The sequence below is a fragment of the Lutra lutra genome, chromosome 8, assembly GCF_902655055.1.
Source record: "Lutra lutra chromosome 8, mLutLut1.2, whole genome shotgun sequence".
Lineage (NCBI taxonomy): Eukaryota > Metazoa > Chordata > Mammalia > Carnivora > Mustelidae > Lutra > Lutra lutra.
In genome coordinates, this window is record NC_062285.1 from 139,465,275 (window position 1) to 139,491,861 (window position 26,587).

General features: G+C 54.8%; 2 protein-coding genes across 7 annotated transcripts in view; both read right to left on the reverse strand.

Moving 5' to 3' along the window:
* EFCAB6 (EF-hand calcium binding domain 6) overlaps positions 1-3,734 on the reverse strand; it is a 221,050-nt gene extending 217,316 nt beyond the window's left edge. For all 4 annotated transcript variants that reach the window (XM_047742933.1, XM_047742934.1, XM_047742931.1 and 1 more), the window contains exons 1-2: positions 3,636-3,734; positions 2,258-2,449 (exon numbers count right to left, since the gene is read on the reverse strand). The gene's annotated coding sequence lies outside the window, so the exon portion shown is untranslated. The remainder of the gene's footprint in view (positions 1-2,257; positions 2,450-3,635) is intronic.
* Positions 3,735-14,247: 10,513 nt separating this feature from the next.
* SULT4A1 (sulfotransferase family 4A member 1) overlaps positions 14,248-26,587 on the reverse strand; it is a 32,598-nt gene continuing 20,258 nt past the window's right edge. The window contains exons 5-8 of one of the 3 annotated variants that reach the window (XR_007129576.1): positions 23,799-23,893; positions 18,479-18,617; positions 17,176-17,307; positions 15,708-15,843 (exon numbers count right to left, since the gene is read on the reverse strand). Coding sequence is in view for 1 of the 3 variants with exons in the window: in XM_047742632.1 (XP_047598588.1) it covers positions 15,731-15,843; positions 18,479-18,617; positions 23,799-23,893 (347 nt within the window). In the remaining 2 variants the exon portion in view is untranslated. Of the gene's footprint in view, positions 15,844-17,175; positions 17,308-18,441; positions 18,618-23,798; positions 23,894-26,587 lie in introns of all 3 variants that reach the window. The other 2 variants (XR_007129575.1, XM_047742632.1) reach the window with 2 other exon arrangements.

Consider the following 26,587-nt stretch of genomic DNA (forward strand, 5'->3'; position numbering starts at 1 on the left):
TATTTTGGGACACATACCCCAGAAAGTTCTCTTTTTATCCTTCCATACACCCCGTCAGTCATTTATGGAGCATCTACACTTTTGGACAATGGGAAAAAAACAGAGTCTAGAGTCAAGAAGACTTAAGGTCTAATTGGTTCCACCACCTACCGTCCAACTCACAAGTTAATTAACCTCTTCCTGACCTGGTTTCCTTATCTTCAACATGGAAACAATGTCTCTCTTTGAAGGAGATATTCTTAACCTGGAATCTAGGGACATGGTCCACGTGTGTGCTTTCGCAGAACTTCAAACCCTCTGAGATTAAATGCAAAGGTGTCGTGAAATGATCTTCCTGGAGAGAGGACATACTGCTTTCCCCAGCTTCTCAAAGGGCTAGGGAACCAAAAATGGTTCAGCGCCACGCTGTCCAAGCTGCGGGAGGGTCATGGATAACCTACCCAAAGCAGCGGACACAGAGCAGGTCGTACTCACGATTTGGTAACTGCCATCATTTTCTAGGCCCTGGGAAGGCACAGAACACACACGAGAGGCGCAGAAGCAGGTGGGCATTTACAGTGTAAGTGGTGAGCATCCTCTCAGGGTTTTATAAAAACCACAAGGGAGGGCAAACCAAAGTCAGTCCAGAAAAAAACCCAGCCATAGAAAGTGACAGGGCGGAGGCAAGAAAAGTATCAGGACAGTGACATGACCGTCACTGTGGTGGCACACGGCAGGTGCTCAGTGAATAACTGTTGAGTAAATGAGCAAACAAATGACAGGAATGGACCCAGGGGACAGGACACCAGCATTTACAAAGTCCTGGGGTGGGGGAATAAAACTGAGGAGGTGTTACTGAAAACGGTTACCATCCACAGTCCTTTCAGTAGTCCACATTCTCTCCCTAACCGGTGAGAAGCCTGAGCCTACACCTCAGTCCTTGGTAGTAACCGAGCCCTGCCCAGTCTTTGTGATAAAGACCTACATTTTACAAAAGCTTTAGTTTTCCAGATGAATTAAAATGCTTTATTTGCTGGGGACGCCTGGGTGGTTCACTCAGTTAAGTGTCTGACTCTCGATTTAGGCTCAGGTCATGATCTCAGGGTCGTGAGATCAAGCCTCACACTGGGCTCTGTGCTCACCACCGAGTCTACTTGTCCCTCTCTGTCCCCTCACTTGCTCTCGCTCTCTCTCAAATAAATAAAGAAAATCTTTTTTAAAAAATGTTTTATTTGCCTGAACAAAATAAATTCAATTCCCCCACGACCATTTTCTTTTTTCTTGAGTTAACAAGAGGCTCACAACTAAGTCTGTGTTAAGCGTTACGGACAATCTGAATACTTTCTCCCCAACCCCCTCCGCCGTGATGTTACTTTACTGTTCTACTTGTACTCTCCGTGATCCTGGTGAACATGTGTTTATTTTACCGTATTACATCTATTCTTAGGCGTCATCTCCAAACCTCAGGGGACTTCGGGAGCAGATAAATATCTGAGTGCGAGGAGCACGAGTGAAGAACACAGAGGTCCCGCCATCAGGCAATCCTGGGGTACAAGGCACACTCTACTATTTCTCGGCTTGGAAGGCTCTTAACTTCCCTGAGTCCCTTTTCCTACAACTACAAAATGGGGAACTGTTCCTTTTTGAAACAGGTGGTGAGGAATAAACTTAAAAAAGGATGCGAGGCCCTGGGCTGTGCCTGGAACACAGTAAGTGTTCGGTAAGTACTAGCCAGGAGTCGCAGCGGTCACCGTAGGGCTAGAAGCAGAAGCAGAAGTCATAAAACTACAGATAAATAGGTATAGAGAAGAAAAACAACCAGAGCACCCAAAACAACGTCAACCAAGAAAGAGACAGTAAAAGGTCAAAACCAAGAGGCAAAGAGGTAGAAACCGAAGCTCTTCGGGGCTAGAAACAGAACATATTCATGGGCTCTCTCTGTTCACAGGCTTTTCTCAAACACGTCTCTTTCCTTTGAAGCTCCTCTTCCAAATGGTGTAGCATTTCGATGAAGGTGTATTAATATTTAAGAGTTACAAGAATCCAATCTCCACGATGGTGCAAGCCTATATCTAAATATAGTTCGCGAAAAGGTCAGCTCACTCGCGGCATTTGAAGGAAGGGAGGCAGCGTTAGCATCTTGCCTCTCTCGCACTTTCTCACGCGCATCGTACAGCACATTGGCCCATCCTGGCAGGCGAAGGAGCCATCCAGGAAGACTTTCGGGGGCGCTCACCAACTGCTGACCTCTAGCATTCGATACGACCTCAATACACACCTGTGAAGAAGCTGTATCACAGCAACTGTCTTGTCAACAGCCAGTGGCCTCCCAGTGGCTTCCTGCGCCCGGCAGGCACCAGCCCACTGAACATCGTCCTGGAGCTGGTTCTGTGTCCATGTGCCCGTCAGCTGCAGGAGTCACAGCGTGGGCGCTGGGGAGATCTCCGTGCATGGGGGATCAGGTGGGTGCCTGCAAAACGGCAGGAAAGGGCCAAAGTTGGAGAGCAAACTAAAAGTCTCAAGTAAGCGCTTCTTGACAAGTTTCTGCAAGCGCCTCCCTTGAGCCAAGCACCATATGGAAGGCGGAGGGAAAGGGAAAGCACAAAATCGCCAAAATAACCCACGTGCCCTCAAGAAGCTTGCAACAGGGTTGAGTGGGAAGGAAATGTTCCCAGATAATCCAAGGGGCCAAGCCTGTTCCACTTCTGAATGACCCCCCCACCCCAGCCAGTAAATCTTTATGGAATGGAAGGCAATGGATAAAGGACAGAGTTGGAGGGACTACAGTGTGTGAGTCAAGTTCATTCACAGCATTTCTGAAAGTCCACCCATTTAGGGGCACACAGGACTCAAGAAACGTTATTAAATCGCTCTTTTCGAGTAAGAGTCCTTTTAACAGGGAAAAGGCAGTCTGCGAGGCAACGATTTTTAGGGGGTAAGGAAAGGAGAGAAGGACAAGGGAAGGCCAGGGGTGCCTCAGCCCGCAATCCTAAGTATGCTCTGCGCAACAGGACGTTTCACAAAGCGCTTTCCAGACAAAATTTCTGAGGGAGGCAAGGAGAACTGTGTGTGGTCTGAGGACAAAGAATGTTCTAGAAAGGCCAGAGATTCGTAGCAGGGGACACAAATGCCGAGCTTGAATTCCGGTTCTGCAGCTCCCTGGCTGGGTGAGTCTGGACAATCCCCTTCACGCCACAGGGTTCAGCTCCCCGTCTACAAGCGGGAGGCAATGATCCTCGAGGTGGCTGTGGGGACCCGTGAAATGAGGGGCACAGAACAGTCTGGAAACTGGAGTGAGCAAAGGCATTTCCACAGATTTCCCGTGCGACCTCCACAGAGGCAGGGAGGAAGAGGTCACCACCTCCCACGTCGTGGTCTGCCTTCCCCAAATATGACGTCAGCCCACGGCACGGGGACCGCACCACGGACCGCAGTAGCGCCAGAGCCTGCGACGCCGGCTGACACACGTGCGGACCCGGTGAGCGAGTCACCAGCCCACTGGCACGTTTGAGGGCAGGAGGCTCCGCGTGCCCAGGTGAGCGGTGAGCAGCAGCCTTCTCCACCCGGGCTGTGGGACCCTCAGAGCCGCCCGCCCCGACCCTCCCCTTGCCCTCGGTTAGCGCGCGGGTCGGGACTCCGAGGCCGCACCGCCTTACCCGAGCCCCCTTGTCGCTTCTCCCCCTCGCGGAGCCACCGCAGAGCGCGCGGACCCCAGGCCGCGCGTCCACAGGAGCCCAGCCCACTCGCCTCCTCTAGGACGCTGTTGCCCGAGCAACGATGACACGCGCTGATTGGAGGAGGGGTCTGCGCACCCGGCAAGAAGCGAGGCCCCTATTGGCTATATCGGTAAGTGAGAGGCGTGACCAGGTTGGACCGGTGCTCCGCCTCTGCGGGAGGAACTTCCGCCGGAAGTCTGCGCCCAAGGCGCGGGAACCGGCGGAGTACCCCCGCGAGGACGTCATGATAGTGGGTTTCTGTGACGTGGCCTTCGAGCTAGGGGGCGGTCGGATTGGTCCCTTGGAACCGCATCGAAGCGCGTGGGTGTGAGAAGCCGACAGCCTGTCCTGTAAAAGCCAAACATAGGAGAGCAGGGCCTGGCGTCCGGATGAAGGGAAGAATGCGGGTGCAGCACGGAGTGCGTGCTGCGCCCTTCTTAAGGGTAGCGCTCGCCGCGCCGGTGGCCCTTGCGACACTTCGTGTGCCTGGCTGTGCCCTGCAGGCCTCCAGGAGGCCGAGAGCCGCCGGGAGGCGGGGCCAGCTTGTCCCCTCACCACCACCCCCGCCCCCCGCCCCCCGCCTCCCGCCTCCCACCTCGCTGCACCCTCAGCCTCCAGTTGACCATGCTCCGTGGACATTCCCATTTTACAGATGGGAAGCCAAGGCCCAGAGAGGGTCTTCTGCCCCAGGACATGCAGCTACTCGATGGCGGAACTGGAGTTAGCACCCAGGCAAGCTAGTGGCGGCCCTCCTTGCTGAGGAATCCTCTGCAGGTTTCGGACAGCAGAGAAGCGGATGATCTGCAGTCCCGCTCAGCCACCTGAGTGCGCGGCCGTGGGAAGCTGGTCTTGCCTCTCACCGAAGGGTACGGAGTACCTTCGCGCTGCTTGACCTGCACCCTGGGCTCCCAGCCTCGCCTCGAAGCTGTAGGAATGGAGCACACTTGTCTCTTCTTCTGCTTCTGTTCGCAAGGACGCCAGCCCACCCACTCGTGTCCTAAATCCCACCCCACTTTGGCCTTCTCTGGGACTTAATTGCCTAGGGCAGCCAATGCTCAAAGTGTGTCCTGGGAACCCCCCGGGAATCCTGAGACCCTTTCAGAGAGTCCATAATTGTCAAAACCATGTTCATAGTAAGAGGAGATGTGACTTGCCTTTTCACTCTTATTTTCTCATGAGTGTGCAATAGGGTTTTCCAGAAACTACATGATGTGTGTCATTGCAACAGATCGAATGCAAACCAAGATAGAAGAATCCCGCTGTCTTCTAAAATGGCAGATGTTGTAAAGAGATTCCCAAAAGTATAAAACTGCCTCTCTTTTCATGAAATGTTTTGTTTTGGAAAGCTATAATTTTTCATAAAAATGTTAATATGTTAATGAATTAGTAAACAAATACTTAAAATTTTTATCTGTTTTGCTTTCTGATGTGGTAAATATTGATAGAACTCACAAAAACCAAAGCTCTTTGGGATCCTCTGGGTTTTTCAAGCGTGCAGATAGATCCTAAGGCCAAAAACTTTGGTCCTGAGATCAAAAGGGCTTAGGTCATTGGCTCTCTCCCATTAGGGCCAACAGTCTCATTCTGTTTCTCCCTTTCTCTCTCCCCTGACCTCTTTCCCTCATAAAATATGCTCTGGTATCTCACATCTTTAAAAAAGAGTCGGGGTAGTCACCGGGGTGGCTCAGTTGCTTACACGTCCAATTCTTGATCTCAGTAGCCTACCTACTTGAAAAGAAAAGAAAAGAAAAGAAAAAAACGATTCTCATCTAGTTTCCACCCCATTTCTCTGCTCCCTTTTACCCTACTTCTCTAGAGACGTCTACTTGCTGTCTTGGTTACCATTCACTCTGGATTGGTCTTACCAGAGGCAGAGCCCATTACCCCCTGGTGCCTGGTCAGTTTTCACGAATATGTCATCTGTACCTGACTTTGCCTCACTTGGCCTCTCAGTAGCATTCAGCCCAGCTGACCTATCACCCTTCCACCTGAAACACGCTCTCATCGCTCCTCTGAAGCCATGCAACCCTAGGTTTCACCCTGAATCACCCACTACTCCGTTGTTAGGCCGCACTGCTGATCGCCCCCTCCGCGTGGCCTTCAGACCTCAGGGTGCCTCTGGTTCTGACATAGGTCGCACTCTAACACTTATCACCAGCCTTGACCTCTCTCCGTGGTGTGTATGAGAGACTCTTCGGGTGTCAGCCACCCACACAGCCCTTGATCTTCCAACCTCGGCCACTCTGTCAATAAATGGCACCACTCAAACCAGGAAACCTTATTAGCGATTATGATCATCACATCATCCCCTACATCTAGTCTCTCAGCAAGTCCTCTTGGTTCCGGTACCAGAATATGAACACTGTGACCTCATTCATTCACTCTCTCCAGCCTCAACCACACTCCCCTGCCTTCTGAGGAGAAAATGTGGACGAGTCCATTAACCGTACTGAGGTTTTCCATTTTTCTACTGATTTTTGTGTTGTTGCTATTTGTGCTTTCAGTTTCCAACAGAAATTATGTGAAAAAGCCTATTTAGTGTGGCTCTGCTGGCAATGAATTAATTCAGTTTTTTTATCTGAAAAATGTGTTTATTCGCCTTTGCTTTCGAAGGATCATTTTCCTGAGTATAGATCTCTAGGTTTGCAACTATTTTTGTTCAACATCTTAAAACGCCATTTGGTTATGTTCTAGTTTCCATCATTTCTACCGCAAAGTCTTCTGTGTCATTGTTACTCTTTGGAAAGTCATGCATCTTGCTTTTCTCCAGAAGTCAAGATATACCTAGGTGTATTTGTCTTCGTCTTTGTCTTTGTATTGCTTGAGTTTTGTGGCAAGTCTAGAATGTGTATCTTAGTGTCATCAGGTTTGGAAAGTCCTCAGTCAGTATCTCTTCAGATACTGCTCTGCCCCATTTTTTTCATCTCCTGTAACTGTGAGCCACAAGTACCTATCCACATAGCAGGAGGATGATTGTTTTTAAAAATATATTCTGGGACTCTTTGTAATCTCCAGGATTACCTTGCTCTTGTTTTTTAAAGTACACTTTAGAAGACCTATTTAAAATAACATCAAATGCATCCAACACCAAGAAATGCAATGACGTAGCCTAGGAATTTACTAAACCTGTGTTAAATTTCCTTTTTTTTTCTCTCTCTCTCTCTCTCTCCAATTCCATCAGGTGTCTGCTTGTCCAAAATCAGCATAGTGCAGGCAATGCATTGTTCAAAATCAAGTAAATGGCATAAACTGCTACATGAGAACCTTTGTAAGGCTTCTAGTTTTTGGTAACTCTTTTCTGAGGGAAAATTATAGGTGAAAAATCCTGATAGTTGCTGTGTGAGCAAACACAGCATTTAGTAGGGACTTAATAAATGTCTTCAAACTGTTCTGAACTCAGTAGATGAAGCATACAATTAGGGCAACATCGCCAACAACTGGGAAACTCAAAATCCTTGTTTATCTCCTTGAATGCAAGGATGGTTTTTTTTTTTTATGTATTTAAGTGACTGATTAGATCAATCTGACATGAGGTTTTGTCAGGTAATTCTCTTTTCTTGTTCTTTTTTTCTTAAGAGTATCTTCACTTGAAAGTGTTTTCCTTGCTTCTGGGAATTTTCCATTCCATGTAAAGAGTTAACTTGGGTGTTTTTGTTTATTTATTTATTTTTTTTTACAAGATCTCGATTCATCTCACTTGTTGATTGTCCTGATAAGCCCATAAAGTCCGTTAGATTCAGTTTGATCTTGGTTCACACAGACCGGAGCTCTACAATTTAACAGTGGCCCCAACGAGTTTGTAGGAGGAGACTGCTGCCTTCCTTGATCATACCTTCCAAAGAACACTGATGGCTCCCTTAGATTCCTATAGCAGATCTACTTCCAACAAGGCTGAACCCGTTACCTTGTCCAAAATACCATTCAGTGTCCTTTAAATCTCTCACACTCCCTGCCCAAGGAAGTGCTACAGTCTCCACTACTTACTCCCATGCAAGAATCTGCTGCTCAAAACCTTTCATGATAATCTAGAGAAGCAAGCCATGAGAAGTTGGAGAAAATATTTCCACACTCAACGACAACCACCAAAGAGCTCATCCCCCCAGCAATCGAGAGGAACCTCGGGATCGCGGAGAGCTGTGCAGCAATAATCCTCGGTCCCTCCCTCCAGGTTCTGAGTACTCACTGCAATTATGGATACCTAGGGGACTGGGCACTAAGATCAAGCCTGAAATTATTTCACAGTGATCAATAATGATGTTATGAATGGCAGTTGTGCCTTCATGGGGAGAAATACACAGCAGGAACTGATTAACCCCTGAGAAGTTAAGTACTGTTTTTCACCTCGTCTATTAATAAAGAAGGAAGAAAGAGCAGATATGTGACAATAGATACGTGATTCGTCTAAATGAGAGTGGAGAGCGTCCCTGGGAAAGCCGCTACAAAAGATTGCTCTGACCGCTGTCCTTTTGATGACCTCATAAAATGAAGACCGGAGTCTGCTGAACTGTCCTTTGAAGGGAAAAAAAAAATTAAATAAAAATAAATGAGGTATAAGTAGCTCCTCTGGAAAAGCTACTGTGGTTATTTTGTTCTTTATTAAAATAGATGCTTTCTCTCTGATATTTTACCTTGTCAGCTGACGCAGCTGCTCATTTTAGTACAATCAGCCAAAAGCTAAATTGCACATTTTAAACACCATCACTACAAATCATTGATTATTATTTGCAAACGGGGTCATTTCTGCAGCTCTCTGAGGGTGGCACATGGACAGGGACTATGGGCACCTCTGCGTGTTTTCACTCCCCTCTGGTGTACTAATGTACTCGTGAGCTCTTCCTTCCCTGCAATGGTGACTGGTCGTCTCCTCTCATGGAACCAGGAATCCAAATCCACTTAGCTACCTCCTGAAAGGGATTCCACAGTGTGGAAGACCGACATTCCAAATCTTAATGAAATCCTGCCCTTTGAACAGGAGAGGACAACCATCTTAGAAGAATGGCACACCCTCTGGAATAAAGAAGCAGTTAAAAAATAATTTCTTGTTCCATGCACCTGGGCAAACCCCCGACAATCACAAGCAATTCTCTTCGCTAAGAGCCAGGATCTTGCAACAGCTTGTAATTAGTCCTATTTAGCATTTAATTTGCCTTTAGTTAGGTAACAAGCGTTTATTGATTACCCGAGAGGAAGGGAGCACTGGGCTAAGCACTGTGTGGTGACAAAGTGACAAATGAGCACGTGTCTTACGTCTTCTTGGGGCTGAGAGCAAAGACCTTGGAAAAGAAACTTGAAAAGTGACAAAATGTTTTCTTCACAAGCGTAAGCCGATATGCCATTCCAGGGGATGACTGCTACTTCAGAGTTGAAGGTTCGAATGCCTGGCACCTTCCATTCTGAGGAGGGAGGTGCTGGGGGCCACATCTTGTCTCATGGTGGGAGTGGGACCCAGCCGTCCCCCGTTCTCCAGGCTGAGGATGCTTCTGGCCTTCTCCTCGGGGGGGGGGGCGGGGGGAGCAGGTGTGGCAGAGACACCCCCCCCCCCCGGCCACCAAAAGCCAGTTGGCTGCTCTAACCAGCAGCCCTCCTTCTGCCTCTGCTAAACAGGGAAGCCCCAATTCCCATAGGACGGCAGCGTCACTGAGCGAAGATGGACTCACAACGGCCTCCTACAGGTTGAAATGTAGGGGCACTTAGGGCAGGCGGTGGACCTCAATTGGCAACAGTTAGAAATAGCAGGGAAGGGTTAGGAGTGCAGGTCAGGGCCTCTGAGCAAGGAGCAGCACGGCCCGGCCAGAGAGGGCCCGCGTGGCAAGAAACACACAACGTGAGTGTAGATGCGACCAGGTGCGGCTGAATTTGGCAGACAGTGGGCACAGCCCGGCCATCGAGGCCTCACCGGCCACCGCTGACTTCACCACCTCTCAGGAGCTGATTCCTTCATGCCAAGGAAGGACCACGGCCTCGCCTCAAGGGCAGACAGTCACTGGGTCTGGGGTATGTTACACGCATCACTGTGGCGGCTCCGACCCCTCCACAGTGGGGGGGGGGAGTGGGAGGGGGCCGTCAGGGTTCTTGAATTACGGCCACGCCCATACTGACCTCAAAGCCTCAGTGGGCATCATCCACATTGAGGAATGGCAATCCAGGGAGAGGGAACAGCCTAAGCGGACACAGAGGTCCACGTGGCCAGTGGTCCTTGAGTGGAGGGAGAGGAGTTCCTACCTACCAACCGTATTTGAGATATTTTTCTGGAAATCATGTGTACCGGAGTATAAAGGGGAGAACTGAGAGACAGGAGCACTAGTGGGAAAGCGAGATTTTAAGCAATCCACTCAGAAGTTTAGTGAGGATGCATAAATCAGAGAAGAGTCTAGTTGGCTCTGTTGAGAGTCCTTCCTTCTGCAGGGATGGCCTTGCTCGGGTATTTTAGGACTTCTGTTCCCAGCTGGCACTCAAATCCATGGAGATATGCAAAGATTACAACTTTAAGGAGAATAAAATGCATTTTCTGGTTGATTTTTATATTTTAAACACATTTAGCATTCTCTGGTGTTTGAAGAATGCTTTTAATAGAGCACAGATTCCTTCCGTCAATGGTGAGGGACAGATTTAGGGACTGTGGCTTAGACATCCGGTGCCAACTAGCTCACAGGGATCCAAGTGTGAGAATCAAGTTGTCATCTGATGTGTGGATCTGGCAAGGGCTCAGCACGCCTCGGAGATGGCAGTTGCAGGCCCAAGCTGTGTGGCAGGTGCATCTGAGACCGAATCTCTTTGCCCTTGCTGGTAGACCCCATCACCGGCTGCAAGTTCATGGTCTCCCCCATCCATCGGCTCTTCGTGGGTGGAGTCAACAGGCAGTGGGACCACTTAAGAGTCCCAGAATGTTCGTGCTGGGCGGGATGTCAAGACCCCCGAGCTGAGACCTCCCCATTATGAGACAAAAAGGGCTTCCCTCATGGTCCCACTGATACTGGCGGAGCCGGAATCCGACCCGGGTGCCGGACTCGTTTTGGTGTTTCTTGTTTCTTCCCACTAGCGTGCCTCCCTCGGGCCCCTGCCCACTCCCACCTGCTTCCAGACCCAGCCCAGGGTCTGCTGCTTACGTTACGCAGTCTCCCTGCTCTCCTTGTTTTGGGTGTCTCTGGTGCCAGCCCTCAGCACCACTCCTTGTTTCTCACTTGGCGGAGGAGATGCTCGCATCGGCCGGGTGGTGCTCGGTGGAGGGTTGCAGGAAAGTTCCCGGAGCCACGAACTGGAGACTTGAACAAGCAGAAGAGACCTTCGAGATGGCTTACTACAAAACATCCATTTGGGAGGGATGGCGACTCAGGCTAAGAGAAGGCAGCTGGCTTGCCCGGGTCACACGGCCGACCAAGATGAAACCAGGACTCTAGGGCCCAGGTCCTCCAGTCCCCAGCCTGGCTCTTTCCGTAGGTATTTGGGTACTAAATGAGAGCAGAGTCCCCAGGGAACAGAACAGTGGGGTATTCAGTTTGAAGGGGAGAGTCACTGTGATCGTCTTTGTCTCCAGGACCATACGGGTACATTACAGAGCAGATGCTCACTAACACCAAGGAAGGAGATGAAGGAAGAGGGGGAGGCGTGCCCAGCGAAGGGTGTAGGCTGTTCTTATGGGTTGTGTGTTTCTGGGCTTTGAGACAGAGGGAGAAAGGAAGGATGGGCACCAGAAACTGCTCCTCCCGTAGTTACATCTACACTTGAGAAGCCAGTGACTTGTCAGGAAGGTGCACCGGGGAGGGAAACACATGATCGGAACACAGACCATTGGCCCTAAAGGAAGAAGTGTGTAGTTGTAGGCCAGAGGCCCAGAGTGGTGGATTGGGATGAGGAGACAGGAGGGGAGCCTGGTTCTTCTTTGGGAAGACACAGCCTCCAAAGGTAGACCCAGGAGCCGTGCACAGAAGGGACAGGGCAGTTTTCAGAAAAAAAGCAAAATCCACTCTAACAATGAAAGATGGCACTCCCTTAGCAATTATCAACGGCTGATTATTTGCCGAACTCCAACCAAGGGAAGACACAGCATGGCCCTGCTTTTGGGGTGTCACTGTCCACGGGGGGAGACAGCTGCAGAGCCAGGAGGTGGGTGGAATGAGAGAAGAGAGCGGGGGGCACCAGCGGAGCAGAGGCAATGTTCGCCAGGCCAAGGCAGGGTTGGGCGTCCCAGAGAAGGAGGCCAGGGATGAGGGTGGTCCCAGGCTGGGGCAGGGGCCAGAGGACATGGCTGGAGAGCACCACCAGCAACAGAATGGCTGTCCCGGGAGGCGGCGAGCTTGTAAGGGACGTCAGAGGACAGTCCTCGGTGGGTGAGGCTGGACCATCTGACCAATGTGCCCCCCCTGTCTGAAAATGCTCATTCTACAACCAAGAGAGGGCAATGATGTTGCACGGGTTGGGGGGGCAAACTCTACAGGAGCACGAGACCCACTGTCCACACCCAAGGACCCGAGAACTCCCTCCACCCATTTCAAACTGCAGCCACTGGCTCCGAATGGTGGGAACACTGTCCCCTACTTGGGGACACTGGCCCCTGCCCCTGGGACAGGGACCACACGTCTGGCCTGTTTTTGCAATGCGGAGGCCAAACAGAGGGAGGGCGCTCCCAGCTGTGGCTGCCAGAGGCTGGAGGTCGGCAGGCAGAGGGGTCTTGGCCCCACTGGGGGCAGTGGGGGAGGGCAGTGTTTGCCCAGTGGAGCTGGCCACGGACACTCCAATGTGTGATCTGAATTTCTGCTTCCGAAGACCCCTCACTCTTGTTGTGAAGACCTTCCTGCAAAGGGGGTGTGGACAGAGATATTCCCCACTGGGAAAATGATGACACCGCTTCCTGCAATCTTGTCGGTCTGTGAAGTCAAAAGGCCTGGTGCCCAGCAAGTCGCTTAGGACACTCCTGTGGCCGTCGTTCTGTTCAACTGGCCGTCCTGCCTCTTCCATCTGACCAGAGCCTCCTTCCCCTCGTGGCTCGACTCAAACCCCACCTGCACCTGCACATAACTATCCATCCCATCATCCCGTCCTCCAAACAGGCTCTGCTGGTGAGCTTCACGGCACCTGCACCCCCAATTACCTCCCCCTTGTTTGAGCTCCAGGTGAGCGGGAACGCCAGGAAATGCTTGGGGTCTGGCACACACCGCCCACAACACTGAGAACCAACCATCGGGTCAGAGGGACCCCTGGAGCTGATCTAATACAGCCCCGCCCCCCACCCCCCACCCCCCTTCATTTTGGGGACCGAGTCACTCAGCCAGGATAAAGGTCCTGCTACCCATTCAGTCAGGGTGCTTGCAAAAATGCAAACTGGGCAGCGCTCCTTTGAGCAAACCCTTCTGTGGCTTCCTAGCTCTTGCTCCAAAATCCAAACTCCCAGGCCCTGTAAGGCCCTCAGGGGGCCAGCTCCTGGCTACCCCTCCAAAATGGGGCTCCTGCCACGCCAGCCCCCTCCCACAGCCCAGTGTTCAGCAGTCCCTGCCCTCCCCGCCCACTCCTGCGCACCCCCCTCCCCAGGGCTCCAAGCCAGGGCGGGGCCAGCCTCCCTTGGACTTGGTTTCCCTGGGGGTCGGGCCCTTCTATGCTCCCTGTGGGACCCCAGCGGCTCCAGGGCCTCATGGGCGCTCAAGTGCTTCCTGGATAAAATGGGTCCAGTAAAGGAAGTGACACAGCAAGGGCGCAGGGCTGCGGACCCCAGCCGAGTGAGCGCGAGACCCATGGCTCCACCTGCCTCTGGGTTCACGGACTTGGCCCTCAATTTCCTGCTTGTTTTTTTTTTTTAAGATCTTATTAATTTGACAGAGAGACCACAAGCAGGCAGAGAGGCAGGCCAAGAGAGGAGGAAGCAGGCTCCCCGCTGAGCAGAGAGCCCGATGCAGGGTCCTGGGATCATGACCTGAGCCGAAGGCAGAGGCTTTAACCCACTGAGCCACCCAGGTGCCCCCCTCAGTTCCTGTTTGATTTCAGGTGGTTTTTAAGTGGCCTGGGAGCAGCCCCTCTGGGGCAGCAGACCAGACCCTCCATGCACTAACTTGGGGTCTAGGGGAATTGTGGAGACCAACAGTAGTTCTGGGGTTCCACCCAAGACCTGAAGGAACTGGCCCGTTTGAAAATAAACGTGCTTTCCAGAAAGCCCGAGCTTTGTCAGGTAATATGAAGTCCTGGATTTTCCTGCCGCTAGGAATCGGGAAAGCAAGCTCTGGAATTCAAAGTGGCCAAGTGCAATCAGCTGGGCGGGTCCCCACATATGCAGCTGTGAGCTGCATTAAACATGGGACGCTCCTGGGGGGACCCCCTCCACCCCGATCTCCTTTTCCCCCAACCCTCCCTTCAGCTTCTAAGAAACAGCAATGGTGAACGGACAAATAAATGAGGGGAGTCACCGCTCGGAACGTTCAGATCAGAGTGAAAGGGCCAGACCAATGTGGGTCTTTGCCCCCAGCCCCCCATGGTCAGCCCCAAGGACCTGGCGTCAACAGGGCCCCCAGTCGCGCTGCCCCAAAACGCTGCCCGTCTCCACCCATTAGCACACGCGCAACACAAGGCATGGGTTGTGTCTTTATTAAAGATGCAAGCAAGCACAGACGTTACCATGTGTGGTGCTCAGTAATATCCATACAGTACTGAAAATAGAAAAATAGAAAAGAAATTTCACAGAAAGCAGCCTCCCTCACAGATACACAGAAAAGGTGCCTCCAAGCCCACCACACACTATGCCGCATACCACCTGCCCTGTTCAAGCTGCTCCTTCACAAACAAGACACAGGCACGTGTCTGCTCCATTTCCGAGACAGCGACAACGGCCCAGAGACCCTCACACAGCAGCGACCCTCCAGCCCCTACCTTGGGCACTTCCTGGCCAGGTGTGTATCCAGCCGACCCCAGTCCCACCGCAGCAGTGACACACAGACAGCCTGGCCGCCGGCGCTGCTGCTACCTGGCCGAGTCTCAATGCTTCTCCCGCCAAATGTGGGTCAGATGGGGAAGCAAGTGGTGGGGCGGTGAAGACACCACCTCTGCTCCCGCAAGTAAACTGAGGTACAAAGGCAAGATGGCCAACCAGTCTGAGTGAAAGAGGGCGTTAAACCTGCAAAGTGGTTCTCCCATGGCCGAGAGCCTCAGGTACAGACGGAACGAACCAAATGATAAAAGTTGGGGGAGTCTGCTGTCAAGCACCTGCTCACCCGCGTAAACAGGACCCTGGAGCAGGGAACAAGAGTTAGTGGGACGGGAACTCGGGCTCTGCCCACGCTCAGGCTCTGGGGCAGGTTCTCAAGTCATGCGTTAGACCCCATCTGCCAGCCTCCCTGGGCAGGTTCCCTCAAGGAATGTTCCAACAGTTCTCGTGGATTGGGCCTCTGAGGCCACCCGCTGGGAGTCTCCAGCAGAGAGGGACAACCTTTCTGCAAGTGCCTACCGGACAGTCTCTGCTTTGTTTAGGAAGGTTACAAAGAACTGAACTCATCAAAACGAATCAAGTCCCTCCCCACCCCCACACCCAACTCATCCTGTGTCTTCACCTTCCTCCCGAGCCAGGTGAGAACAGAACGTCTGTGCCTTACAGAACAAAACTACAAAAATAAAGAGTCAGCCCTGAGATCTTTCTACCATCCGGGTGTGGCTCGCTCCTGAGTCCCCTTGGAAATGAACTTGTATTTGGTTTACTGACATTTATTTAAATTTCCAGTGAAAAGCTCTATAAAATACAATAAATAATGTGGGGTTGTAAAAGGTAGACATTCTAGCTGCATATGTTACAGACTTTATACTTATGATACAGGCCACCGAAACTGCAATCTTTATAATGTGTGTAATCAGACAGAGCCTTCACATCCCCAAGGCGAGACAGCTGCTCTGGTCAGAAGCAAGGCCCCCTCTTCCTCCAGCGTCTCCGCTGCTTCCCTCCCTCCCCCGGGCCTCACACCGCTCCCGGAGTTCGTCCAGCAAGGAACAAATGAGTGCGTACGGGACTTTTAGCTAGTGGAGGGTCTGGGTACTGTGGGCATGCAAGTCTGCTGTCGCTGTTATTACAAACAGAAGTCAAACGCGAGGCCACACTTCCCCATCTTCTGTTTATACACCAAGTCAAACTTCTCGTTCATGGAGACGGTGAAGATGTCCTTCCAGAGCCCGACTCTTCCTGAAACACAAACGAGAGTAGAATGTGCTGAACTCACTTGCTGTCAGGCCAGATCCCGGACCAAAGGGAGCCTTGGAAAAGGTTCTGGAAGGTTCCAGATCTATCCCTGGACCCCTCCGAACTTGGCCTACAAGGGTAGGACAGGCCACCTGAACTACAGACGAGCGGAGCCCATCTCCCTGAGTCTGGCCATTTGGGTGTCCCTCCCCCGCTGAGGCTCGAGAGCAGGGCCTTGGCCCCCGGCCACTGGCGCATCCCCAGCAGCTGGGAGCATGCCCCGGGGGACGGATGGTGTCTGTGCAACGGCTCTACCACTCGGGGCACCATGTGCATTTGGCTTCTCTGGGGTATCACTACTCACTTACGACTCAACAGCTCCACCAAGGTGGCATCTGCTTCTGGAGAATTGGCAAAGAGGAAAAAACCATCCAAAAAGGCAGAACCTTTTATGGTGAGTAGGAAGCCTCCTGACAAAGTCAAGAGTAAAGATTTCGAGAAGCAACCTTGGGGAGGAATTTAAAGGGAACAGAAGAGACACAGTGTAAATGAGCTTTTGCAACTAGATGCCAGACGTGTGGCTGGCAGACTCGAGCCCCACGGAAGTAAGTTGGGGGCGATGCCCAGCCACTCTGTTCTGCTCCAGCTCAGGGAGGCTCAGTCAGAACAGAGAACTTTTCTGGGCAGATGTGCAGGAGCACGGGCCCTGCGGACTATCAGGCAGGCACGGGCTAGCTGCTCGTTTATGAAGACTTAGGGGAGAAAGAGAGAGCTCAAAATGCCCAAGGCCACCAAACCCACTTTGCTCGGTAACTACAGAACCTTCGGATGGTCTGCTCAGACACGAGCAGTGCCCGGGAAGATGGCAGGTGTGGGGGTTCTGAACCCCCAGCTCCAGGTGCCATGAGGACTGTCGCCAGAGCACTGTCCCCATGCTTTTAAGGAACACCCTTAGAGGACCGAAATGCTTGTTTTGAATTCCTTCCCGCATCAGCATCTCTGAGATCAGAGCTGCGACTGTCTCCAGCCAATATCCGTTATTAGCTCCACTATTAACAGAAGTCCTCGTCCTGGCGGGACCTCAGGAAGGAGAAAATGCAACCCTGCAGATGCTGAGCTACTAGACCTGATGGGACAGGATTTTTCTCTCCAGTAATGAGACATTATACATCCATATCTGGGGCAGGGGGAAATGAGAAAGTGTTCCTGGTACCCTCTACTGACATCTCAGGGACAAAACTAGAAGCTTCTAGACCAACCACACTATAAATATATTTTTCCATGATTATTTTTCTCAGCCGAGGCAGCTGAGAGCTCATCAAAGGAGTCACCCACCTGGTTTAGGGTTTGGAATCAAGACAGTGCAATTTATGCTGTGACATGAATCAAAGTTAAGCAATGCGGCTGGCTACATAGCCCTGCGTTCTCACCAACGCAAGGAGGTCTTCTGAGCAAAGAGGCAATGTGCTAAAAGAAAACAAAATCAAAGAACTGAAATAAAGCAAAACCAAGGTAAACAATGATAAAGCAAACACATCAGAAGGAGCATATGGGTGCGCAGTATGTTCTCCACACTTCTTTACCACGCAAATGAACCAAAAGGGGTATTTTGGAGAAGGTCACATCCAAGGATAACAAAACACAGCAAAAGTGAAACGAAAAAAGAGCAAATAAATTTTAAATAATAAATATTTGTGAAGACGCAGCCAGGAAATGTCTGCAGGGTGCTGTGGTTCCAGCCGCCGGCTCTGCCTTCGCAGGAAGGTGCCCTCCACCTGACCTTCAGCACCGCCCCTTTCTAGAGGAAGAGCGGGATCTCGGGGAGCCCAAAGGCCCGCCCAAGGCCCTCCCCAGGATGCTGCCATGGGCCGGCACCAGCCTGGATGGAGCCGCGCCTCTGAGACGCGCTGCGGGCTCTGGCAGCACCTCCGGACGCTGTCACCTGAGGAAGGTCCCAGCTCGCCCAGCTGGGAACCCACGGCAGGTGCATAACACCAAGTGCCACAGGCAATTCGTACTTGCCAAGACGGTGGCTCCTGGGGCAATCGCCCCCACCACGGGGTCAGGGCACTCTAACGCCGAGGTCTCCCCCAGCAAGCAGTTTCAACATCGCAAACCTCGAGAACAGGCAGCAACCCAGGCAAACGTGCGGAGGGCTCCTGCCTGGACCGCGTCCTCCGCCTCACCCATTTCACGCCCAGGAGGCAATTGCTGCGCCAGAAGTGAGCACCAGTCTCCCCACCGTGTTCACGTGGTGCTGGGGCCCACGGTGCGGACGGAGAGGAGCCGACGGAGCCCCACAAAGGGGGAGGCGCCCCTGCTCCTCGCGGGGGAGCTCCTTGCAGCCGCTGCAGGCTGCCAGCCTCGGGCTCCCACTTCTCACAGCCCGAACCCACCCCGGGATCTGCTCTGTGGGGCCATCGGGAAAGGCACCTGCTTGCACTGTTTTGCACACAGAGCCCACATCCCGACAGTCACCCCGAGATCTCCAAGGCCACTCGCAAAGTCACAATGCCATGCCAGCAGGGGCCCCCCCATTGCTCAAGAGCTCTAGAGACACGAGGCCCAGGGCAGGGAACAGGGACGTGGGGCACCACGGACCCCGGCTGGGAGGGCTGGGGGGGTGCAGGGCACGTACCCCGGCCCACAGGCAGGGCCTCGGCGTTGCAGCACTGGTCCACCAGCTGGTGGCAGTGCTCGCTCAGGGCCTCCAGCTGCGCCTTGTCACAGGACACCCCGAGGAATCTGGCCAGCTGCTCCACCATCGTCACCAGGTCCTGGAACACAAGAGCAGAGAGCAGGGAGCCCATCAGGGGTGGTGCCTTTGCTGACCCAAGGCTCTTGGCTGGTCACTCACCAGGGGCTCTTCACATACTTCCCTACTCGGTCCTTGAGACAAGCCTGATCCTGGCTTTGATTGGAAAGAAATCCAGGTTAAGGAACTGCCCAGGGGCACTCCGTTCTCCAGTGGCAGGGCTGGAACTGAACCCCCAGTCCTCTGGGGGATCTGGAGCAGACATGAGTTGTGCACATCGCTGTGGCCATTTCAAAACAGCAGCAAGACAGGAAAACTCACTTTAGAGCTGTGCCAGGAGCCACACCGGCTCTCTCTCTCCTTCCCCTTCCTTCCATGCCATCAGCCGTAACCAGCTGGCACTTGGGCGAACAAGGACGCCCCTGGGGACCCCAGAGAGGCCCCAGGGCCAGCCCACCTTACCCAGCAGGAGGAGCTGGCTTGGTGTGAGGGTTCAGTGACGGCTGACTAGAGGGACATAAAGCCATCTCTGGGCCCCGACACTGCCCCCTTCTGGATAGAGGGAGCATTATTGAGGGAGGGGCACACACTTGCTCACCACACAGCCCCTGCCCCCACCACCCTTTTCCCTGGGAAATACCAAGGTGCCTAATGTTCTCGATCCACATTGTCAAATGTCGTGCCCAGAACCCTGACCTGTCACCAGGCCGTCTCCCAACTCTGGCAATGTCCAGGCCCTGCATCAGGAAGACGCTGGAGGCCACTGCCTCCTTGATGGTTTATAAAGCAATTCACGGAGTAAAGCCTCTGAAAAGTCCTACGATAAAGAAATCTATTTAATTTCTTTACCCAGTGTTCTGCAAACCTTAAAAAAAGAGAAAAAGTCCTGGGAAAGCTGGATTGAGCATCAGCTCCTCTCGGGATTCCCACGGTAATCACCACTGCGCACGGTGTCCCACTTTCACAGCTGTCCCCCGCTCAGGGGCTCCCACCGGAGAGCGGCACAGGTGCTCGGCTCCAGGGCCCGTGTGCAGAGCTCGGGATCGGCAGCGCAAGAAACGTTAGAATAAAAAGGAATAGGAAGAGCTCCTCTCCCTGCTTTGCTACCCAGTATCTCTAATTAAAAGGCAAAAAGCAGCAACAGAAATTAAAGACAGCGGCACTTGGAGGTGACACCACAGGAGAGGGACCCAGACTGCCAGAGCAGCCAACAGAACCCTCACGGGGACACACACCACTGGTGTCACCTCCAGCCCGGGGAGGGAGGCGTACTTGCCGGCACACACCCAGCTGCTTGCCACCAGCATGCTTCCCGGTGATGACGCGGAGTCATGCGGGCAGGCGGCATCCCAGCCACAGACTAGCTCTGGACAGCAGATGGGACCTCCCCGGTCCAGTCCCAGCACTGCCATGTGGTCACAGTCAAGACTCCTCACCTGTGGCTGGCAAGCACCCCTCACAAGTGACTGCAGGACCTCTGGGGGGACACACCTGGGCAGCCTCGATGTGTCCTGCTCACGTGCACAGCCCACAGCAAATGGGGAGATGGGGGAACCCCTGGGGGGACGCACGAGGCGGCAAGAGCACAGGTGCCAAGTATTATCCTCCGACCTCAAGATGAGAACATGCCAGGCCTGGCTGCGCTCCCGGAGACCGATGACGTTCACTGGGGGCTGTTTGTTTGAGGTAAAATGTAAACAAGGTGAACTCCTAAAAATGTGATGTATACTCACTCAACCTCTATCAAAGGTGTCTACACCCTTACTGAGGTTTCCAAAAAAAGAGTAAACAGTTAGAAATTAGGATCTTGACCACAGGAAAGGCCATTTGGTCCCTCTGGCACTGGGAGCATGAGTCCAGATGGAGACCAGTGCGGGCGGGGCTGATGGTTTGGACTACGATGGAAACCAGGCCGTCTATGAACTTTTTGCTGAGGGGCCCAGTAAGGCACAGAATGAACACTCACCATGAAGGGCCAGGAATGAACCCAGCGCAGCCAGAACGAACCCAGCGAGGCCAGGCGTCCGTCTGTGTTTTAGCCACGAGCTGTATGTAAAGGGTGCGGCCCACTCCCTGTGGTTTAGTGACTAAAATAATGGTTTCAGTTGCTCGTTGCTGAGTCTCCTGTGGCTCCCGGCCCCCACAGGCGTGCACGCACTAGACGGACACCAGGCCTGTGGCACAGGCGGGAACGAGCATGGTCTGGGTGACCATCAGACCGTCAGTGTCCCAGGATGCCCACGCCAGGGAGGCGCCCAGGGAAAGAAAACTTGTGTCCACCAAGACACAGGAACGTTCACGGCACTTTATCTCCAACTACCCCGAACAGAAACCCCTGGAAGGGCCAGTGACGCCGAACAGATACATGGCGCCATGTTCCTGCTGCAGTGAAACTTCCTATGGACGTGAGAACCACCCGCCACACGAGGCCCAGAGGAACCACAACACCACTCAGAGCACAAGCCGCCAAACGCCTGCGCACATACCCAGCGTCCACTCCTGGGAGGTTCCAAAACAAGCCAAGCTAATCGGAACCAACAGAAGTCAGAGGAGGAGCTGCCATGGGGAAGCAGAGGCATCCACCGGAGAAAAAAACAATGTTCTCAATCTCGATCTGGACAATCACACAGACACGTACCTGTAAAAAGTCTATCGAGGTGTGGACTGGTGATCTGTACGCTTGACCTCAAGCATGTGCTACAATGACAGACGCCTGCTGAGTGCCCGCGAACAGCCTGGCCTGCCCATGCCTGGCCCTGCTTGAGGATGAAGCCTCCCGGTCCTCTGTGACGAAGGAGCGATCTCACCTCCCAGCTCTCAGGCCCAGACAGGTCCCAGTGTGAGCGGTCCACCCCCAACACCCGGGTCAGCCCCATGGAGAGCAGGGCGCTGGTTCCCCAGAGGCACCCTTCTGCTGCAGCCATCTGAAGGTCGCCGGGGCCCGGGAGCCTCAGGACGATATCGCCCCCGCGTCCGGCAGGCAGGCAGGGCTGGTGGCAGGGCCATTCTTCCCATGGCAACCTCCGTGGGACACGTGGGCATCCCACATGTGTTGTGCAAGGGCAAGCCCTGGCCCCTGAGCCCTCCCCAGGCTCCTGCTTGCAGTGTACCTAACCAGGTCTCCAAATTCACATGGCCTACCCCAGGTCAGCGTGGGAGGTGGGACTCACAGGGTGGCGGGGGTGGGGGGTGGCCAAACCACTTGTGCCCCTCGTTGAGCTTGTCCTGTGGCCCCCTGCTCGTGGCATCCCTGCTGGCTATCCTACGGTCCTCCTCAAACTCCATGAGGCCAAAAGCGAGCTCTTCGTCTCCATGCAGAGCCCGCCCCTCCTTCCGTTTCCTAGCGGGTCTCTGTGTGATCCAGACCAAATTCCATGCCATGCCCTGCCGAGCTGGCCCAGCGTCACCAAGTGCCCTCCCAATCCCTGTCGCCACCTGCACCGCCTGGACCATGTGGACTGTCCCAGACACGGAGACAGCCAGGCCTGGGCCACAGCCTCGGTCAGGGCACAGGGCTGGTCCGCCTGGTGCCATCCTCCCCGCCCACTTGCAGCCACCACACTGTAGGGAGTGGCTGGGCCCCGGCGCGGGCAGGAGCTGGAACAGCCCAGCCCAGACAAGCCCCTCACTCCACAGGCCTCTGGCTGCTTAACAAGGAAGGGCTTCCACCTTGAAGGCCGTCCGACCCACAGATGTTTCCCGAGAACCTGCTACCCGTGAGGCACTAACTTAAAAGCATAAACCAGCACCAAAACTCCCCGCCCCAGGGGACCTTGTTCTGGCAGGGAAGACAGCGAGCGAAACACAGACACGAACGAGCAGATATGGGGTGGGATGGTAAACGCTGTGGAGAAAAATGAAGGGGAAGAGAGACGTGCTGGGTTGGGAGGGGCTGACTTCAAGTGGGGACCCGGGGAAGTGTCACTGACGGGAACCAAGACCAGGAGAAAGTGAGGGAGTGACCCACGTGGACACGGGAGGGGAAGAACATTCCAGGCGGGGCCGCGGCAAACAGAAGCCTGCCCGCCAGGCTGAAGGAACGGCTAGCAGGCCAGCGCGGAGCTAGATGCCCGGGTACCAGGCCGCCGTGTGGGCCCCAAGCTACACCCAGGACAACGTGTGGCCACTGGGCACAGTCTGACCGGCGCGGGTGCCATTGGAGCAGACACTGCACAGCACACAGGCCTGAGGGGACACAGGGACACCACCCACGAGTCCATGCCAGCGAGGATCCAGGCCGAAAGTGAGGGTGACCTTGACCCCAGAGATGGGGGACAGATGGTCAGATAAGGGGCATATCCTGAACAGAGGACACAGGACTGGGAAGATGGACACAGGGTGTGAGAGAAAGTCAGAAGTTGAGGAGGATTCACGACTTTCACCCGAGTGACCCAGACGGAGCTGGCTGCCACCACCTCACACGGAGAAACTTCAGAGGATTTGAAGGAAAACCTCTAGTTTGGTTCAGACGTGCTCCGGGAGCAAGGTGCAGGCGGCGGTCAGTGGAGAGCGAGTCTGGAGAAGGTCCACGTCTGGTCTGGGGTCACCGGGGAAGGGAGCAAGGCTAGGATGGGAGGAGAGCCGAGGCGGGCTGGGCCGCGAAAGGAGAACAGCCAGGGACGTGGGACCAGCCGGCCACTGAGGGCCGGGCGGAGGAGGCAGCAGGCTGCCAGGCCAGGTGGGAGGACTGGGACACCGGCCGCCGGACTGAGCAACAGGAGGCCGTGGGCAGCCCCGACAGAGCACTGGGGGTGCAGGGGCGAGCCCGGCCAGAGTGGGCTCAGGAGTGGGGACAACTCTGAGGGGAGCCGCAGCCACGTGCGGCCAAGAAGTGAGAGAAGGAAGGGACTTGGGGAAAGCTCGCCTCTCGTCTGCTATAAGAAAGGGGAAACATCAGAAAGTCCCTCCAGAGATGACATAGCAGAGAGGGAAAAAGCCTTCTAGAAGTAAGTGAGCCCAACCCAGAGACCGCCCCTGGGGCCAGGCCTGGGGCCTGGTACTGGGGGCAGGGCCCTGGCCGGGAGGACTCTGTACACCCCTGGAACTTCCAAGTCCTCCCGCCCAGAAGCCAGGGGTCTCGGAGAGTCCAGCTGCGCGCTCCAGTCACGCCCACCATGGCGTCCGAGGGGCGGGAGGGCTCCTGCACTAGGAGCTGTGGGGCCGGGGGCACCGGCCTGCACAGCTGGCCGCCTGCCGCACTCACCCGGTGCATGTCTTCATACTTGAGGAAAAGCACATTCGAGTCCATGCGGTGCTCCCAGAACTCCTGCACGTGCTCGAACCAGGAGCCATAGCCTACTGTGGAGGCAAGGGAACAGGTGAGTCATGGCCTCAGGGGAGCAAGCGTGCACAAGTGGGGTGGCCTGGCTCCCTGCCTTCCGGAAGGTTCCCCTCTCACTGCCCAGGAGCTGTGGCTCGGGAAGGGAGGAGCAAGCTCTCAGTCCCGGGGGTGGTCTCACAGATGAGCCCCCTCTGAAGTCCCACGTCCCCTGGCCGCGTGCAAGTCTCTCCTGCCAACAGCTCGCAGCCCCCTTCCCTACGCACCTCCCACATACTCTGAAGCCCCAACCATTGGGCAAAGGCCTCTGCTCACCCGGGGGATGGAAGCTGCTTGGCTTCCATGAATTTCTGTCTGATACACGGTCACCGGGAAGAGTGTGAGCCCGGGGGGAACGAAGACGGGGTGGGGGGGCTGCTGGCAGGGGGGGATGACGTGTGGGAGCCGCTAAGCCCCAAGCACGAGGCCCTGTCAGGAAGGTGGCCCATAGGCAGAAGCAGGGCCGGGTGGAAGCAAGACAGAGCAGAGGGGGAGAGAGGCAGCGTGCTCCATCCTGACGCACGAGCCTCCCGCCCCACACCACAGCCCTGCGCCTCCCACACTCCTCGGGGCTTTGGTCCGGGTAAGGGTCACATGGGCGGGTGGGGGACGCGCCAGGCAGTGTAGCCACACTGTTTCGAGACGTTCTTTATAGAGACTATGGATTCTCACCCCCCTCCTCAGGCTAAGTCTCCCAAGGGGGCTTCCGCACCAGACACAGGAAGGCCTCAGCCACGCGGTGCCTGTCCCGCCCGGCACCAGCAAGCAGCCGCTGGGTACTGGGTGCCGGCCTGGAGCGGTGGCCGCACTGCCTGCACCCTTGCTCACCGGGGTGCCCACCCGTCTCACAAACCCGGGCCCGTGGATCCCACTTCATGGCCTGGGGCTCAAAGAGCTCCTGGCCTGGCGGGAATCAACAAGGAGACCAGACTGGCAGTGAGGCTATGGACTGATCAGCGCAGGGAGGGGGGCACCGTGGACAGAGGGGAGCCCCGTCCCATGTGGGCACAAACCTTGAAGGGTGCACAATGGTTGCAAATGGACTCAGAAGGGTAAGGGACACGAGGCCATCAGGGTGGCTCGGGGCACAGCGACTAGGTCGGAGGGGAAGGAGGGAACACAGCAGAATGGTAGAGGACACAGCCTCTGGGTGACGCAGCCTCTCCAGGACTGCCCCAGCTGCGGAACCCGGGCAGGCTGCTTCCCCTTCCGGGGTCTCGTCCTCCTGGACAACAGAACCTGTGCCTCCCGGTGTGGCCGGGCACGGGGACAGCGCGAGTGCAGCCTGCAGAGGGAAGTGAGCCTCCGTTCCCTCTCCCTCTCCATTCCCACGCTGGGTCCTGCTCACTGCTGAGGGGCACGGAGGCCGAGGGGTGGCAGGGGACTGGTACCGCCCCTGCCAGAGCCACACCTCAAGCAGAGAACGTAGCCTCAGCCCCCAAGCTGCTGAGAACCTTGCAGACTTACAGGCCCACAGAGGTGGGGAAAACCTAAGACCCAGCTCCTGCCAAGGCCAGCCCCTGCAGTCTGCCATCTCGCCAGCAGGGGGCAGCACGACAGCCGCCTGGCCCATGGCCCAAAGGGTTTCTGAAGGATGGGGTGGCTAATGGCTGGCCTTAAGGACCAGATCACAACAGAAAGGCCCCTTTCAGGCCAACCAGACCCCAACCCACATTTTATGAGGAACGAAGCAGGGGCTCTGGCAGGGTGGGGGGAAAGGCAGAGATGACAGAACGAAAAGAACACAGGCTGAGCCAAGAGGCCTAGTCTGGGAGCCATTGCGGGGTAAATCCTGGCCGGCAGGGGCCTCGGTCCCCTCACTGTAGAGGTCTAGTGGCTGGGCCGGGGTCCCTCTGGCACCCCTTCCTTGGCTAGCCCAGCACCTCACACTCCATACACCCTAGGCGAGCCTTGAAACAGCCAGGCCGGGCTTCCCGCTGGAGAGAAGACGAGGCAGAGTCCGGAGAAGGAATGAGGACCGACTCACCAACAGGCTCATAATCACAGAGGCCCCAAGAGGAGAACCTGCCTCCCGCGTCAGTGCCCAGGATGGCACGCAGTCTAGGTGACCTGAGCCCTGAGACAGAGCAGGAGTCCAACAGCCATGAACACAGAAGCTAAGAAAATCCCTGTCGTTCCAAGGGGCTGCGCGAGCAAACTTGCACAACAGGCAAGCAATGCCCCAGGGGAGGACTTGGGGGCTGAGCAGGAGGGGTGATGTGGGGACAGTGAGGGTGGAGGAGAGGGGTCACTACACACGAGAACACAGGTGGGGGGCACAGTGAGGTATGGGGACAGTGGTCACTCCTGTGGGGTCAATGATCACAAGGACAGCAATGGCCTGTGTCTCTGAGCTCTGACCAGCCGGCAGAGAGAGGGCCACAGAGCTTGCTGGTGGAGACACTACTCTTCCCACTCAGGATGTGTCACCCTGGGAAGGAACCCCACCGGGGTACCCCCAGCCTCCACCCACCGGGGTCCCTCTGCTGTGGGAGGCAGTGTGCTTATCCAAACAGATTATCCGGGACAAGAGCAGCTCACTCAGCCCCCTCTCTGGGAGCGACACTGTCTACACAGTGAGTCTCCAACACTCCTGTCACCGGGACGTGCAGCCCCAGGCACGCCTGCCCCAAGTGCACGGGTCACAACACCCAAGTGCAGGCCTGCGTCAGCGG